At 45.8% G+C, this 15,508-nt stretch overlaps 1 protein-coding gene across 2 annotated transcripts in view; it reads right to left on the bottom strand.

Annotated features, from left to right (window-relative positions):
• The window catches only part of fstl4 (follistatin-like 4), a 152,150-nt gene extending 137,793 nt beyond the window's left edge, over positions 1-14,357 (bottom strand). For both annotated transcript variants that reach the window (XM_035435378.1, XM_035435379.1), the window contains exons 1-2: positions 14,073-14,357; positions 8,036-8,171 (exon numbers count right to left, since the gene is read on the bottom strand). In XM_035435378.1, the coding sequence (XP_035291269.1) occupies positions 8,036-8,161 (126 nt within the window). In that variant the 5' untranslated portion in view covers positions 8,162-8,171; positions 14,073-14,357. The remainder of the gene's footprint in view (positions 1-8,035; positions 8,172-14,072) is intronic.
• Positions 14,358-15,508: the final 1,151 nt, after the last annotated feature.

The raw sequence follows: 15,508 nt of genomic DNA, 5'->3' as shown, positions 1-15,508 counted from the left end.
CCCACGATCAAGGCCCAGCGATCCAAATCCATGTGATAAATCACAGGCTTGTTTATGAAAAAATACATTCATGAAAGGGTAGTATCATTTAATGATAATTATCAAATTAAGTTATCATCATGGCATCCATTTTCTTAAAGCGTTATAGAGTTAATTTGGCCACAGCAGAAAGGAAAGCCCCCCATCTCAAATTTTTAGATTAGTAATTGTGCTGCTTTCAACCAGGAAATTCCATAAGGAACCTCTTTTACAAGGGGGAACTATTATGTACACAATGAAATGTACAACAAACAGCACAGGAAATAAATGTAAAAAATGACATTTAGTCACTATAATGAGTAAGGAACTGGTCTTGTAACCTAAAGGTTGGAGGTTCGATTCCCGGGTAGGACACTGGCGTTGTATCCTTGAGCAAGGTACTTAACCTGCATTGCTTCAGTATATATCCAGCTGTGTAAATGGATGCAATGTAAATGCAGTATAAAATGTTGTGTAAGTCACTCTGGATAAGAGCGTCTGCTAAATGCCTGTAATCAATGATATCAGACATCAATGACACACAATGACAACAGAGAACACCAACAGTTCCAGCCTTGATTCCAGAATTCTTGATTTGAATTCTTTGAATGAACTTAGAGTTCTCAAGGTAGAGTGTTTTTGGGGGGTATTCCAAGAACAGGAAGCCAGGATTTTGTAAACTTTCCCACTTAAGTCAGTTCCTGCTCTTGGTACCAGGAAGGATCGAGAGTGTTAGACTATAAGAACTATTCCTTAAAGGTTTTAATGTGCAACAATAGTGGTGTGTCATGTACAGCCTTGTTAATGAAAACCTGCAGATTTTTTTTTTTTTTTTTTGGTTACCAAGTAAGCCCATCGCAGCTTATCTTAAAGTAGGCAGTGACAAGTAAGGGCCTTGCCTGTAGTACATCTTAAGGACCCGTGATACAAAGAGGCCAGGACATGTGTGGATGTTTCTGCAGCATTCATTAAAATAATGCCACCAGAGTATGCGTGTTTTAGATCATTATAAACAAAACACAACCCGAACACACAGGCTCCTTTATAGTGTTAAACTGTGCAGCGCTCAGAACCAATCAATAAATGTAATTCCACCAACATCACATCCACTCCTCTGATGAGAAAGGTTTTGAATATGAATATGTTATGCGTCCCCTAGAACTATGCACAGCTCACATTTTTTCTGACACGCAAAACCAAAATGTTTAGAAAACACTTAAATGCGAAATTGAAAATCTTTTTTTTCTTCTTCTTTCCAAGAGCAAAATGAACACAATTAACAAGAACAACTGCAAGCATGCGTTGCAGTCATATTTAATTGCACAGCTTATTTTTTTAAAGCGTTTAAGCTCTATTCATTATAATTATTGTGGCGTGCGTCCAGCTGAGAATCGAAGGGGGCTTTTTACGCCCATTTATTCCAACACAGTCAGTCTTATACTAGGGGGCAGAGAAGGTCAAAAACAGGGAGCACACGTGCTTCCCGCTAACGCCAAACTTTCCCGCCATCTTGGGAAAGATGGAGTGGTGCCACTGGGCATGAAAACACACATCCTGCATGTAGCCATCCCAGTTTAACAGTTCATTACTGCACGGAGATGCAAACACTAATGACAGATTTACTCAACCCCTTACTCATTGTTTAAACACTTGGACTCCTTCCAAATTGGATGATGACCTTTACTTTTGTTTGATATGGATAAATTAACGAGGTTGATCAAGGTCGTCCTAAGATGTGGCAGGTTCTGAAAATGTGTGCCCGTCAAAACGGAACTTTTCAGCGAAACTTTTAATCCTGGAGCTCAGCCGGCGCGTCGTCTCCCGAGACGTTTAATTAGACGTTTTTCCCGCCCTCGTGTAAGCACGGCAGCAGCTGACAAGAAGCTCCTGCAGTCATCACGAAAATTAGACACCTGTGCGGGCTCCTGAGAAGAGAACATTCCGTTTGAAAAGGTTAAATAACCACCTGAAAAAAAGGAATTTACTTTCCCGAGTTATCCAGCAAATCCGCTTTCTCTCTGACAGGAAGTTCGGTTTGGTCGCTATGTTGTGGCATCTAATAAATCGCCGTGGAAACGTTTGTAGCGCCGAGTTCAATAACACTCATAGCGCAGGCCCCAGACGAACATCGAAATATCGCTTTGGGTTGCCCGGCGACCCGGCCTAATTTTAAGAGGACAGAAATCTGTAGCAGCGGGGACGGAGGGGGGGGTTGGAGGGGAGGGTTTCTGTCAGTTCAAATTTGTCTGGGGTGGAAACGGTGACCGGGAGCGTGTTCATCATTTCCCCGGGCCGGCTGCTGATATAACCTTGGCCACTGACGACCCAAATCCCCCCCCCCCCCCCCCCCCCCCCCAACGGACCCCTCCCCCCCCAATTAATCTCACGCCATACTTTAACCGATGTCATTCCAGATTTATTCAGAAATCCGGCAGTGCCAGAATGAATAATCCCTCTGCAGTCTAAATAAAATAAACACTAATACCTGTTTAAATGGGCCTACCACGAGTAGGTTTTTGTAATTAATAGCTACTGTATCTGCTAGAGAATAGTTAGACAGCTGGATCTCCTTTCCGAATCACCAGACGAAACAGTAGAAGGGCGCACAAAAACATGCTTTATGAATAATTTAATTTAGCATCCAGTTCTAGAGAATTCTTCTCTCCTGCAAAGATGTACAGCTGCAGTACAAATCACCCTGTTTTATATTTTCACACTTCCTGTTAGCATTATAAAGTAGCGTTGCCACATCCTCATGAGAGGACACCCTCAAGCTATTTGTTAAACCTAAATATCCCATTGGCTACTGGTAAACCTAAAATAAATATAAAAGCCATATCTGATCGTGCGAAACATTTTGTGCGGTGAGCATTGAGCAGTGTTGTAGGAGAAACTGATGTTGAAACTACAGTTGAATCGTTGTTCACATTTCTCATTGGAAAGTACAGGCAGTGGGGTTTACATGAAAAACTGCTGGTCATCTTGCTATCCGATCCACTAGATGCCTTCACTTTATCAGCTAAAGATTTATACGAATAAGTTTATCCCTGGTGTTACAAACGATTCAGAGAGTCAAACACGCCCAGGCCCACGTACAGTTCAGTTATTAAATTAATTCCGCAGACGAAATGGAATCAATCAACATTTGCTTCCGTTTTTGTACCCTTTCCCACAAGAATTTGCAAGAGTTCAGCGGTAAACAAAAATTAATTCGCCAAATTATGCTCGTGAAGACACAAACAAACACTCGCATGTATTTTTAAAAAACGCGACGACTTAATGAGCAATCAGGAGACGTGAAGCCGCGTGAATGCGAGCCAAAGGGGGGTAAAAAAAGAGACACACACAATTAGGGCAGCGGTGATTACCGGCAGAAATTACATTCGCAAAACTTTCGTCAGGAGATGAGCCGCAGCGTGAGCTCCGAAGCCTTCATCAGGGGCGATGTATTTCGGGTGAACGAAATCCCAAATTACACAGAGACTCAGGTTCCGAGAGAAGAATCGATGCTTCGCTCCCACGGCCATTAGCTTATCATGAGGGCGTACAACCGTGCCATCGGTGGCATTTTATTTACAGTCGCTTTCCTGTAGGGGTATTTCTAGAGACTAACCATAGCAAAAATGTCATGAACGGTCCTTAAATTTTTCTTTCACTACACAAATGCCTCCTGAAAACCAGCCAGAGCAAACGGTTATATTTCAGATTCATTATCCCAGCCATACTGAGGAAAAGTTTTTTTTTTTTTTTTTTGTTATAACGTAGATCAGTAACTTGGGCACTGTGGTCAGGATTGCAATATTTGGTGAAAAATGATCAAACAAAGAGAAACAAAAACCTCTTTTTCTGTTTTTGCACACAAAAAAACAAGATGTTGTTTCCATTGGGTTCATAGCAGCGACAAACTTAGTGACAAATAAATCCAAGTCTTTAAAAATAATTTTAGAGGACATTAACATGACAGAGCATACAGTTTGCTGACGTGCTAGCAAAATATAAAGCTAAATATAAAGCTTTAGAACAATAATACATCTCTGTGCACGACACAATAATGTAGTGAAATAATGCAATATTGACAAACAGTACATTACTCTGATGGTCACATTTGCTGTTGCCGTAACACTTCATAGCTTAGTGTATTTTAAAATTCAATAACAACCGCCAGAGTCACAGTTCTAGATCACGGCAATTCTGAAATCAGTTCAGAAGGGATCAAAGTGGTGAGTGACAGAAGGGTATCCAATGGAAACCAATTTCAGAAGTTATTAACCTGGCGAGGGTGTGGGGGTGTGTGTGTGTGTGGGGGGGGGGGGGGGGGGGGGGGGGTGTGGACTCTGTCATAGACTGTAAGATAAAAACCATACAAATAAAGAAAGGAAGCACAACCTTGCAGCTGGCATTTAATGCAAAGTGCACCGGGTCTGGAGATAGAGTTTACAGCTTTGTGGTTTTGAATAAACTCCCCCCCTCCCCCCCCCCCGGGACAGATTAAGGTATCATCTAAAAAAAGAACTCATCCAGCATATCACCGGTTCTTCCTGTCAAGGATGGGAGGCTTAAAGTTCTCGCCCAATAGGTTTTCATCCCACATCCCGATAAAATGACTATTTCTCCATAGGAGATAGGGAAGTGAGTATACGCACATGCACACAGGTTAGCACTGCAGACGGCAGAGCTTACTATGAGGTCACACAGTTCAGAATTACTGCCGTCATCATAACAAACAACGGCCCAGCCCTTTTTCAGTACGGTGAGCAGCATTTTAGTAAATTAAAAATATATCTATATCTGACAATGATGCCAGTCTATAAATTATATTGAGAAGAAATAATCGTGTAAAATGTATTTTATGTGAGCCTGGCAAATGCACTACATTAATTTCTCTCATCTCATTTTGGCCCCGTCATAAAACCGAGGCTGAGCAGAGGTTCAGCAGATTGTTCAGGGATCGATCGTGAGGAGGTGTGTGCGCAGGTGTGTTTTTTTACCCACTGAAAGCCCGGCACACACCTGTACATAACGTCTGTAATTAACCCTTTCAGCTGTGAGGTCACAAATGAGTGATCGGAAACGTTCTTAAACTGGACATTCTAACGCTGATGTCACAATCACTACCGGCGACCGAAAGCAACGGAGTTCTAGAACACCGACACTGAAGAAACGTTCCAAAAAAAAAAAAAAAAAACCTAGGCTGCTCTTCAAAGGGTTAAATCCGTCCTTCAGATATATTGACTCTTTCACACTGACGGCTTAATGGAGAACGAGCGAGGTCAACCTGAAGGGCACCGATCAGGCAGATGAAAGTGGGGGGGGTGGGGTAAATGAGGTAAACGCGGCATCGTTCACTGACCCGCGCAAACAGCACCACGGTATCGGAGAAGCCGCTCTCTCAGTCTGTTTGCGGGGATCGCATTATGTGAGGGAGGCTCATTGGGGAGGAGTTTAGGACTCAGAGCGGCGCGATTCAGTGCCCGGCAGCGCGCGGGGCAGATCGCATTACCCCGTCTGAGCGATTCGGGGGCTCGCCGAGCAGCAGGTAATAGCGCAGGTGTCAGGGCCGCAGATTGCAATGGATGGGAGAGGGGACAGCATGGCCCCCGCAGGCCAAACACGGGAGTGTTAATGCTCAGCCAATGACACGGTGGGAACCGCCATGGAGAGACCCAGCACAGCAAGCCAGCGAACAGCGGTAACCCAACAAACAGCAGTAACCCAACACACAGTGCTAACTGCCACCCGACCCAGCATAGCAACCCAACACACAGTGCTAACTGCCACCCGACCCAGCATAGCAACCCAACACACAGTGCTAACTGCCACCCGACCCAGCATAGCAACCCAACACAATGCTAACTGCCACCCGACCCAGCATAGCAACCCAACACACAGTGCTAACTGCCACCCGACCCAACACACAGCAGTAACCCAACACACAACGCTAACTGCCACCCGCCCTTCTAATGGAGAGACCCAGCATAGTAACCCAACACACAGCAGTAACCCAACACACAGTGCTAACTGCCACCCGACCCAGCATAGCAACCCAACACACAGCAATAACCGCCACCCACCCTTCTTACAGAGAGACCCAGCACAGTAACCCAGCACACAGTAGAAACCGCCACCCGACCCAACATAGCAACCCAACACACAGCGGTAACCCAACACACAGCGGAAGCCACCTCCTGTCTATCTAACGGAGAAACCCAGCATAGCAACCCAGCACACCACTGGGACAGTACTCCTATGACACACTTTCCAATGACACATTTATTCCTGCACTGTATTTTAAAGGGGGGTCTGTACATTGCTTTTAAAGAGCTGTTTAATAGAGCAGTATAATCAAATTATGGCTTTAGCCAATAGGATATTTTCAATTAGAGGAAAAACGGCAGGCGTGACAGCAATTGTGACCGGTCACCGTGGTAACTGTCAACTACGGAACGAGCGCAACAGCAACTGACGGCCATTAAAGAGAGCGAGAGGAGGAGGAGGAGTCAAAGTCGAGCGGAGAGGAGAGATGATGGCGTCCGTTAAGGGCCACGAATCAACCACTTTCACACACACACAAAAAAACTCTGACGGTAAGTGCCTCACGTTCCAGCAAAGCACATCATCCAAACCGCGTGACACCCGTGGAAACTTCCGGCACCTCGCGGGCTCCATTACGTCCGGAAAATCACGGACCAGAGGACCAGAGGACCAGAGGACCGGCCTGTTTAACTGCACACGGACCAGAGGACCAGAGGACCAGAGGACCAGCCTGTTTAACTGCACACGGACCAGAGGACCAGAGGACCAGAGGACCGGCCTGTTTAACTGCACACGGACCAGAGGACCAGAGGACCGGCCTGTTTAACTGCACACGGACCAGAGGACCAGAGGACCGGCCTGTTTAACTGCACACGGACCAGAGGACCAGAGGACCGGCCTGTTTAACTGCACACGGACCAGAGGACCAGAGGACCGGCCTGTTTAACTGCACACAGACCAGAGGACCAGAGGACCAGAGGACCAGAGGACCAGAGGACCGGCCTGTTTAACTGCACACGGACCAGAGGAAGCGGTCGTTAGAGGAGCTCCCGTCCTCCTCCCTCTTTCTCCCGTCCTCCTCCCTCTTTCTCCAGCTGCTCTGCAGGGAAATTGATTCCGAGGTGTTACAGCGGTTTTCATTCTCGCCTCAGACACTGGAGCGCCTGACGGACGCTTCATTACGCTCTCGGGCATTATTTATGCATCATACGCCAGCCGGTGCCCTTTCTGCTTCCCCCCCCCCCTCTCTCTCTCCCCAGATTTTAATCCACACGAGCACAAAAAAAACAGAAAATGGATCACATGGACAATTGGGCCGGGGGTACTGAGGTGAAGTAAATCATTGAGAATCTGTGGGCGAGGAGTGGTGAATGGGATCTGAATACAAATGCAGAGCGCGAAAAGCCAAAAGATAAAATAAAAATCGGAGGGAAAAAGGTTGGAGTTCCTCCGCGGCGCGCGGTGAATCGCGGTGAAAGTGACGCCCGAGTGACAGATCGCCGTCTCTGCGCGAGGAAGAGGAGCACTGCTGACGCCACGGCAACGGCAATGTACTCTCTGTGCATGTCCTTTAAACACGTCAACCGCAACAGCGCGCAATCAAGATGCACTCAGCAAACGCGCGTCACCCAGCACGTCACAGAGACGGAGCAGCGGGGCTGACAGACAAGGAAGAGCAGCACACTCACGCTTAATAAAAACATGAAAATATGTTCAAAAATCTTTCATCATATTGAAACCAATTTTAAATTAAACTAGATAGAGGGTGTAAAAGAGATCGAGGGAGTGTGTAACAGAGAGAGAGAGAGGAAGGTTACAGAGCGAGAGGGAGTGTGTCACAGAGAGAGAGAGTGTAAGAGAGAGGAAAGTCAGAGAGAGAGAGAGAGGGAGCGTTTAACAGAGAGAGAAGGCCATAGAAAGAGCGAGTGTAACAGAGAGAGACAGGGAGGGAGAGAGAGAGGGATAAACTGGAAGTGATATTTACCCTGAGGTGGAGTCTCTGCGTGGCGTTCTCCACCCTGTTGTCCGTAGACTCGGTCCTCCACCCGTCGGCTGGCTGGAGGGACACGCCCAGCAGGAGAGGAATCGCCCAAAGACTCAACCGGCCCATCGGTGCCACCCTGCCAGGGAAAGGACACGACAACCGTCACCCGCTGTGCCCCCTGTGCCAACGCCACTCATCCCAAAGCCACGCCTCCCATCCCAGCAGCAATGAGCAGCCAGAACCAATCACTGAGAAGCTCATTAATCTGGGCATATTCAGCTTCTCTACCACATCACAGTCCCGTTCGCTAAGTTAATTGTTAATGTGATTGTCCCCCCATGAACATATGGATTCATTATCCTCAGTGCCAAGGATTTAAAAAAAAAGAAATAACAGGTTACAGATGGGATTATTTTACTTTTGAATGTCCCCCACCCCTCCCACACACACACGCAGATGCAGACGCAGACACACAGACACACGCGCACACACACACACACACACACACACTCAGCAGAGGAGCAGTAAAATAGATGTGCGCTTCAGAGCTGTAAATATCGGCTCTCCTCCAGTCGGTGTTTGCGCTCCGGAGATCATGTGACTCGCTCGCGTGGGGAAAGTGGGCAAACGCGACGGCGTCTGCATTCCGATAAGGGCCCCGGCCGGGACAGGGACGCGCTACGGACGGCGGAAAGCCAGCCCGTCCGAGTGTCCCTACACACGCGAAACCATGTGATCACAGGGATGAGAGCCCCGGGCCTTTGAACACAAGCAGCAGACGAGGTCAGCCAGTCAGCCGCGGAAAGGCACTCAGACAGAGGCAGCGCTCTCTGCAGCCCGAGAGAGAGCGACAGACAGACAGACAGACAGACAGACTGCTCTAAAGCCCGTTTCTTAAGTTCAACAAAAGCAGGAGAAACAAACTTTGGGCGAGATAACCACTGAAGCCATTAAGACAACATACAGATTTACTGAGATAATATTTTTTAAATCCTACTATTTACTATTATTATTATTAGTAGTAGTAGTACAGAATTAGTAGTAGAAGTAATTGATTATTATTATTATAAGACAAAAGTGCCATTGAATCTGTCACTGTGTTATGTTAAGTATCCTTGCATGTTTAATGATAGAAGTAGTGGCCGATGAGAAATGTGGTCTCACACTATGAACGTCAGGGTTTAATTACTCTCTACTAGACATACAGATAAGTAGCTTCAGCTAGCCCCAGCACCGTCCAGTCCACAGGCAGAAGCCCCTTCCCTTCATTCACAATCTTCTGTTATCATTACATTCACTTCCTGCCCAGAGACACCTCACTTCCTGCCTGAGGGACGTCTCACTTCCTGCCTGAGGGACGTCTCACTTCCTGCCCGAGGACACCTCACTTCCTGACAGGGGACTGTTCCCTTCCAGGCCAGAGACAGCTAACTTCCGGCTCGGGGACACTTTACCTAGTGCCCGGGGACACTTTACTTAGTGCCCGGGGACACCTCACTTCCTGCCAGAGGACACCTCACTTCCTCCATTTGTCAGGACCTTGTCCTAAAAGCTAAAAAAGCAAACGCCAATATTCCCTCGTAAGCAGACGCTCCCACGATCACAATTATAAATCACGCGAGCAAGCTGTAAGTCAGTAAGTCTTCTTTCCACAGTTTCGATGTATTTGTGGCACAAAGAGGTCAAATTCTTCTAATCATAACACATGCAAAATAAATAAATAAATAAATCCAAGAGGGCCTGATCAATTTGTCTGTGGAAGTTATTTCGATGGATGCGCTGCCTTTTAATCAAAGGCGGGTGGGCGGGGGCGGGGGGAAGGGGGGCTTTCCTGCGGAGACAGAAAGCCCGAGGGCAGGTCCCAACACACTTTTTACTGACGGATGTCTTTATATCATAAAACGCTTCTCCGCGGGGAAACGCTTCCCGGTCACGCAGTCAGAACGCTTGGCTGGCTCACACGCCTCCTTCGGTTCCTGTGTGCGCACCGCAGACGGGGGTAGGCTGGGGGAATCAAACTCCCCGTCAGTGGTGGGGGGGGAGGGACGGGGGGGGGGGGGGGGGGGGGGCGGGGAGATGACTCGTATGTTATCCACCATCGCTCTGACACCAGGTTAACAGGATGAATTCTTCCAGGAATTTCGTATGACAAAGCAACGTGATAAATCTCCGCCATTTTGAAGTGTATCTGAAGTGAATTTATGAGGCCGGGGGGGCTCCGGGGAGATAAGGTTGTGAACTGTTATTTATACTAATGTGAAGATTTCTAACTGCGGCCCTCTTGCGACGGAGACACCGCTGACAGTAAACCAACGGAAAGCAGATGAACCCCGTCTTTCTCAAATCCTCCTGCCCTATCTCTGCGCAGATTCTCAGAGAGGTGAATCGCAGTGCCCTGGATGTCTTAAATGTACTGAAATCCAGTACCAATTTTTTTAAAACAACAGCTATCACAGCAGAAGATAGCCATACATAATAACGTTTTTTTTTTTTTAAAGACGTTCCATGGGCAGAAGAAACGGCAGGAGCCCGGAGCACTCGAATGTGAGCACGTGGAGACTTAGATTCAAGCCTTCAAGGGCAGATCAGACTCCTCCACACTGTCACTTCTGGAAAACCTGCCCCCGTCGGAAACGCAAAACGATGTCGTCCGAGGGCGGCACGTAACTCTCCACATGCCAAAACGAAGAGCACGTCCCCCAGAAGCTGATGATAAGGAGAGAGCTCCTTGACAGCCGCCAGCCTGTCTGCGAACCCCGATATTAATTATCGCGCCTCAGTCACACCTCTTCAGCACCTCTCCGTCTGGATGCAAGGGAGAAACGGAGCTCAGGGGAAGTAACGAGATCGGGGCGTAGCTGCTGAAGATGAAGGGCGACCTGCGCATTTTAAAGTTATCCACTCACAATGCGCCTGATTGTATTTGGGATCATTCCTCACTGCAAGTCGTTTCCTTCCGACCCTTTGAAGGTGCGGAGATCACAGACATGCTGAACATTCTAATGCTGATGTAACAATCACTGCGGGTAACTGAAAGCGGCTGAGCTCTAGAATGCTGACTTAGAATTTCGAAGAAGAAAAAGATTCCGAAAAAAAACCTACTCTTCAAAGGGTTAAAGAGCCGCGTTGTCTGAGATCAAGACTGATCGCACTCTCAGCAGAAGACAACACCGGCAGGCTACCCAACGCTGACATACTGTGCCCCATGAAAGGTCACTCTGAACATTGTACCAAAGCAATTAGCATTTGGATTACATTACTGCACAGATCATCGCCGGTATTATCAAAGTGGATTCATCCTGACAAACAAAGAACACTTGACGGTGAAAATAAACTAAGGATCTGCAACAACCTCAGAAAAGTGAAATATATAAGTTTCGCCCCCCCCCCCAGCAACTTCAAGCTAATCCGAACCGTAGCAGCACCTACGATAAGTCAACCGCAATAATGCACAAAGTTTGGAGGCACATATTGATACACGAAACAGCTAATATTAATTATGTCAGCATAAATGAAACAGAAACTGAATTTAAATTTTTGGGCAGAAGCCAAATTGACAGTGGTTATACTCTGTAAAGCACATGCAACCTGGAACATAAAAAGACACAGTATTAATCATTGTGCATGTTGTGTGTGTTCGTTCATGTTTGAGTACATTCACATGTGTGTGCGTGTTTACTCGTGTGTGTAGTCATCATAAATTGTACAGTATATGGCGCATAGTCGTAAAAGAAGCCATATTCTTAAGTGCACATGATAAAGATTCTTGTTTACATTGTGATATTCACATTAACATATGTTAAGTTAATAACCTTGATTCTCACCTGAAAAGATATAGTAAACCTGAGTCACTGCAAGGAACATGGAGGTTAAATAAAAAAAGGAATTACTCTGAAGCCACCATTTTCAGATTAGGTTATCAGTTTAATTAGCAACTGTCAATTTATTTGGTAAAGCCATTTATGTACATTTTAACACATTCTGCGAAAAGGCTTCCTTTTTCATTACTGGGGCATTACTTTACTCAATGAGGTTCACTTAACAACATTGACTCTGTCTATGTCTTTTTTAGATAACCTGGATCGCTCCTTGATGAACAGCCTTCCAAATTTACTTTTAATGGGAATTTGAGACATTGTTCTCCTTATCGCAAAATTAAACTGTATATATATCAACCAACAGAAATTTAGACCATACTTGTGTGGAATTTTACTTCACTTTACGCATTTTTTTAACCTGAAAATATAAAACTTTTATTTACAAGGTTCACAAGTGTTCCACTGCTGCAAATAACCTCCATTGGGGTGAATGCTTAAAATCAGAATTCATAACAAAAGTCTCAAACTCGAATATCAGAGAAAGGCATATCGGCTAATAGTACTGCAACTAGCGAGTGCAAGGTATACGACACAAGCAAATTACGACAGACAAAAGAGAATGAATGGAGGTGGACGGCTGTAACCGGCACTGCCACAAAACAGTCGCAATGTGACCGTACCGCGCACCGAGTGTTCCTAGAATCTGCATTAGAAACCGCAATGGACATGCACGTGTTTCATAGTGCATACCAACATTTTAGTTCGCATCGCTTCGTCGCGGTGAGTCGGACACTTTAAAAGAAAGGCATGTGTTTTACGTGAGATTTGTTTTTATTTGACACGTTATCAGCTGTTTCTTTAGGTCACTCCAGCTACAGCGGAGACATGATCTATGTCAAAGAAAATGACATTTCGTTTTCCTTTCGCTCCCGCAAACAAATGAATCATCCGTTTTCAGTGCACGGCGTGACGAAAGAATACGCCTATGGGACCGAGCGGACCGATTTCAGCACCGCGGCTGCGGAGAGCTCCACGTACACGCGATGCAGTCCCCACTGAAGACATTCTACTGAAGATAATTATTTCTAACGCGATTCAATTGTAATAACGCGGCGTAAATATGTAGATTGCGATGCAAGGCGTTCGGAAAACTAACTCCAGTGGAGGAAAAGAAAAATCAGAACGATGACAACTTCACAGCTGTGAGCAGCCGGGGAAAAATACAAGGCACTACCGAAGTTAATGGGGGAGGCGAAGCTCTCGTTACCGCGATCTGAAAGGCTCTCCATCAAAGTCTGAATCGTCCCCTTAACACAGAATTTACCATCACTGTAGGACCGCTTTTCAAACCACCACCAATGGAGTATTCCTAAGATGCATTTTCTATAATTAAAGAGGACCATAAACAAAAAACAACAACAAACTATGAGGGGTAAAATCAAGATCTGCCCGAACCGAGCCAGTGTACATCGAGTCTGTTTATGGAGCGTCTCCAATGTCCTGACAAACAGTCGAACTAAGAAATAAAGGATTCCATCAGGGCGAACCGAGGGAGAGAGCGATACGGCGATATAATTACTGCCGCGCGCTGACCGAACCCCATCATGTGTGCAGTGTTATTCAGCTCGCGTGCACGCACTGAGAATGCAACATATGCCCCAATTCAAGGACTTCACCTGCATATGTCCGCGTCTGCGAACTTGAGTCCAAAATGTGTATATGCACGAGCCAATCGCTAAGGAAGCAGGGCGTTTGCCATGCGTAAATATGCACCATACACACAAAAAACCGGTCGTGCAGCCCATGTTAAAGCAAGTGTGCCCGAGATCAAAATTGCTTTAGTACGTCAGTTTAACAATGCGAAAGCTACCGGGATAATGTCAAAGTAGGATACACACACAGTTTCAGCCTCAAAATACACATTTAGCCCCAGCAGCACTGGTGCTTTTTTAAACCGGGAAAATCTCTATCATTTCGGGTGGTCTTCCTTGATAACCAGTTCTGATATTAGTAGGAACAACATGTTTTAAGCATATTAATGGTTTTCAGCAGATTGCCAGTAGTAGCATCACCATACACAAACTTGAAAATGAAATAATCTTTCAGATAGTGTCTATGCATTTATCTTGACACCCGAAGCAAAAACATGTTGGTTTGTGCTGTCGAGAGACAGCGAATTTCCCCCTTGAACACGTTTTGAAACACAAATGCTCCCCTACCTGTCGTATTCCACTGGCGAATAAAAAATATGTAAGCGCCGTTAACCAGATCAGTCACAGGCGTATTCAGTCGAGACGGCAAAAGATTCTTAGTTCCACCTTCTGTCCGTTTGCAGATTAGTCTCGTGGCGCAGCTGGCTTTTTATTGAATTAGGTTTCGGAAGAACGTGCGTGTTTCGCGTCCTCGACTCCTCGCGTCACTCCATTCTACCGCTCTGAATGTTTCTCAGTGTTACAGCTTGTCCTATTTCAACAGCTTCAGACTACACTCCTTTTGACGTCACCCGCTGCACGCACGGATCTACATATTCCGCGGTGTAATTGACACCTGTGTGAATTTTTTTTTTCGTCTTTGCGCAGCCCTTGACTTTCCAATTACAGATAAACAGGTTCCACCACAGTAAATAACCACAATGTTAATAACGCATGATAAAAATCACATTCTCTGCTTCATTTACCAGACTGAAAACAATTTAGAGTTTTCTATTTATTTATTTATTTATTTATCGAGGCTTTGTGTGCTGTGCTTCTTTGCAGCCGAAAAGAAAAGAATATGCACCATTTAATCAAACAGTAACAAAGACTGCAGAGATTAAAATTGACCCCGAAGACGCGGCGGGGGGGAGATGGCGCGCGAGGCATCAACGCCGCTTGGTACTGCAGCCGAGGCCCAGAGCTCGTCCGGTTCCCGGAACCACGTCAATTGGAAATCAATCAATCAATCAATCAGAGGATATGAAAGGTAGCCGGGTTACCGAGACACGTCTCAGTTAAATGCATGTTGCTTTGGCGATTCACGAAATGGGAATTAGGCGACTTCTTAAAGGCAACGGTTGTTGTATGTCTAAGACTGCAGGTAGCGTCAAGTCAGTTTTTTTTCTCAGGAGCTGCATCAATATTACACACGGGAGGCTTGGGAAGAACAGCCTGAAGTTTTTTTCTCTGTCCCTCTTTCCCTTTCTCTCTCTTGTTCTGTTCGTCTGTCTGTCTCTCTCTCTCTCTCAAATCTTAACAGCATTTCGTGATTTCATGCCCTTATTAATTGCGCACTTGGAAAAATCTAAAGCTGGACCTCTTTGGCAGGTCCACTTAACAAGAACAGTCCAAATCAGGGACCACAGTTGTTATGCATTTTCTTATTCTTTGCTGGGCACACTTTGCGTTTTTGAGGCAGGGTACTTGATCATCCGTCTTCAATATCTCACGGAATAGCCTACGTATTATCTTCATGACATTTGAACGGAGCTGGGTTTTTTTTGGGGGGGGGGGGGGCGGACTGCCTAATCTTACAATACGTGACACAATGGTTTGCTCCATTAACATTACATAAATCGTTTTTAAAAATGCATGGACACTTTAATATTTATCAAGAAAAGAAAGAACTGCATCAGCCATGCACTTTCTTAAGTTCTTCATTGTCTGCGGAAAGCCTCGAA

The sequence above is a fragment of the Anguilla anguilla genome, chromosome 9 (assembly GCF_013347855.1).
Source record: "Anguilla anguilla isolate fAngAng1 chromosome 9, fAngAng1.pri, whole genome shotgun sequence".
NCBI classification, from domain to species: Eukaryota; Metazoa; Chordata; class Actinopteri; order Anguilliformes; family Anguillidae; genus Anguilla; species Anguilla anguilla.
This window is presented reverse-complemented; position numbering and strand designations above follow the sequence as displayed.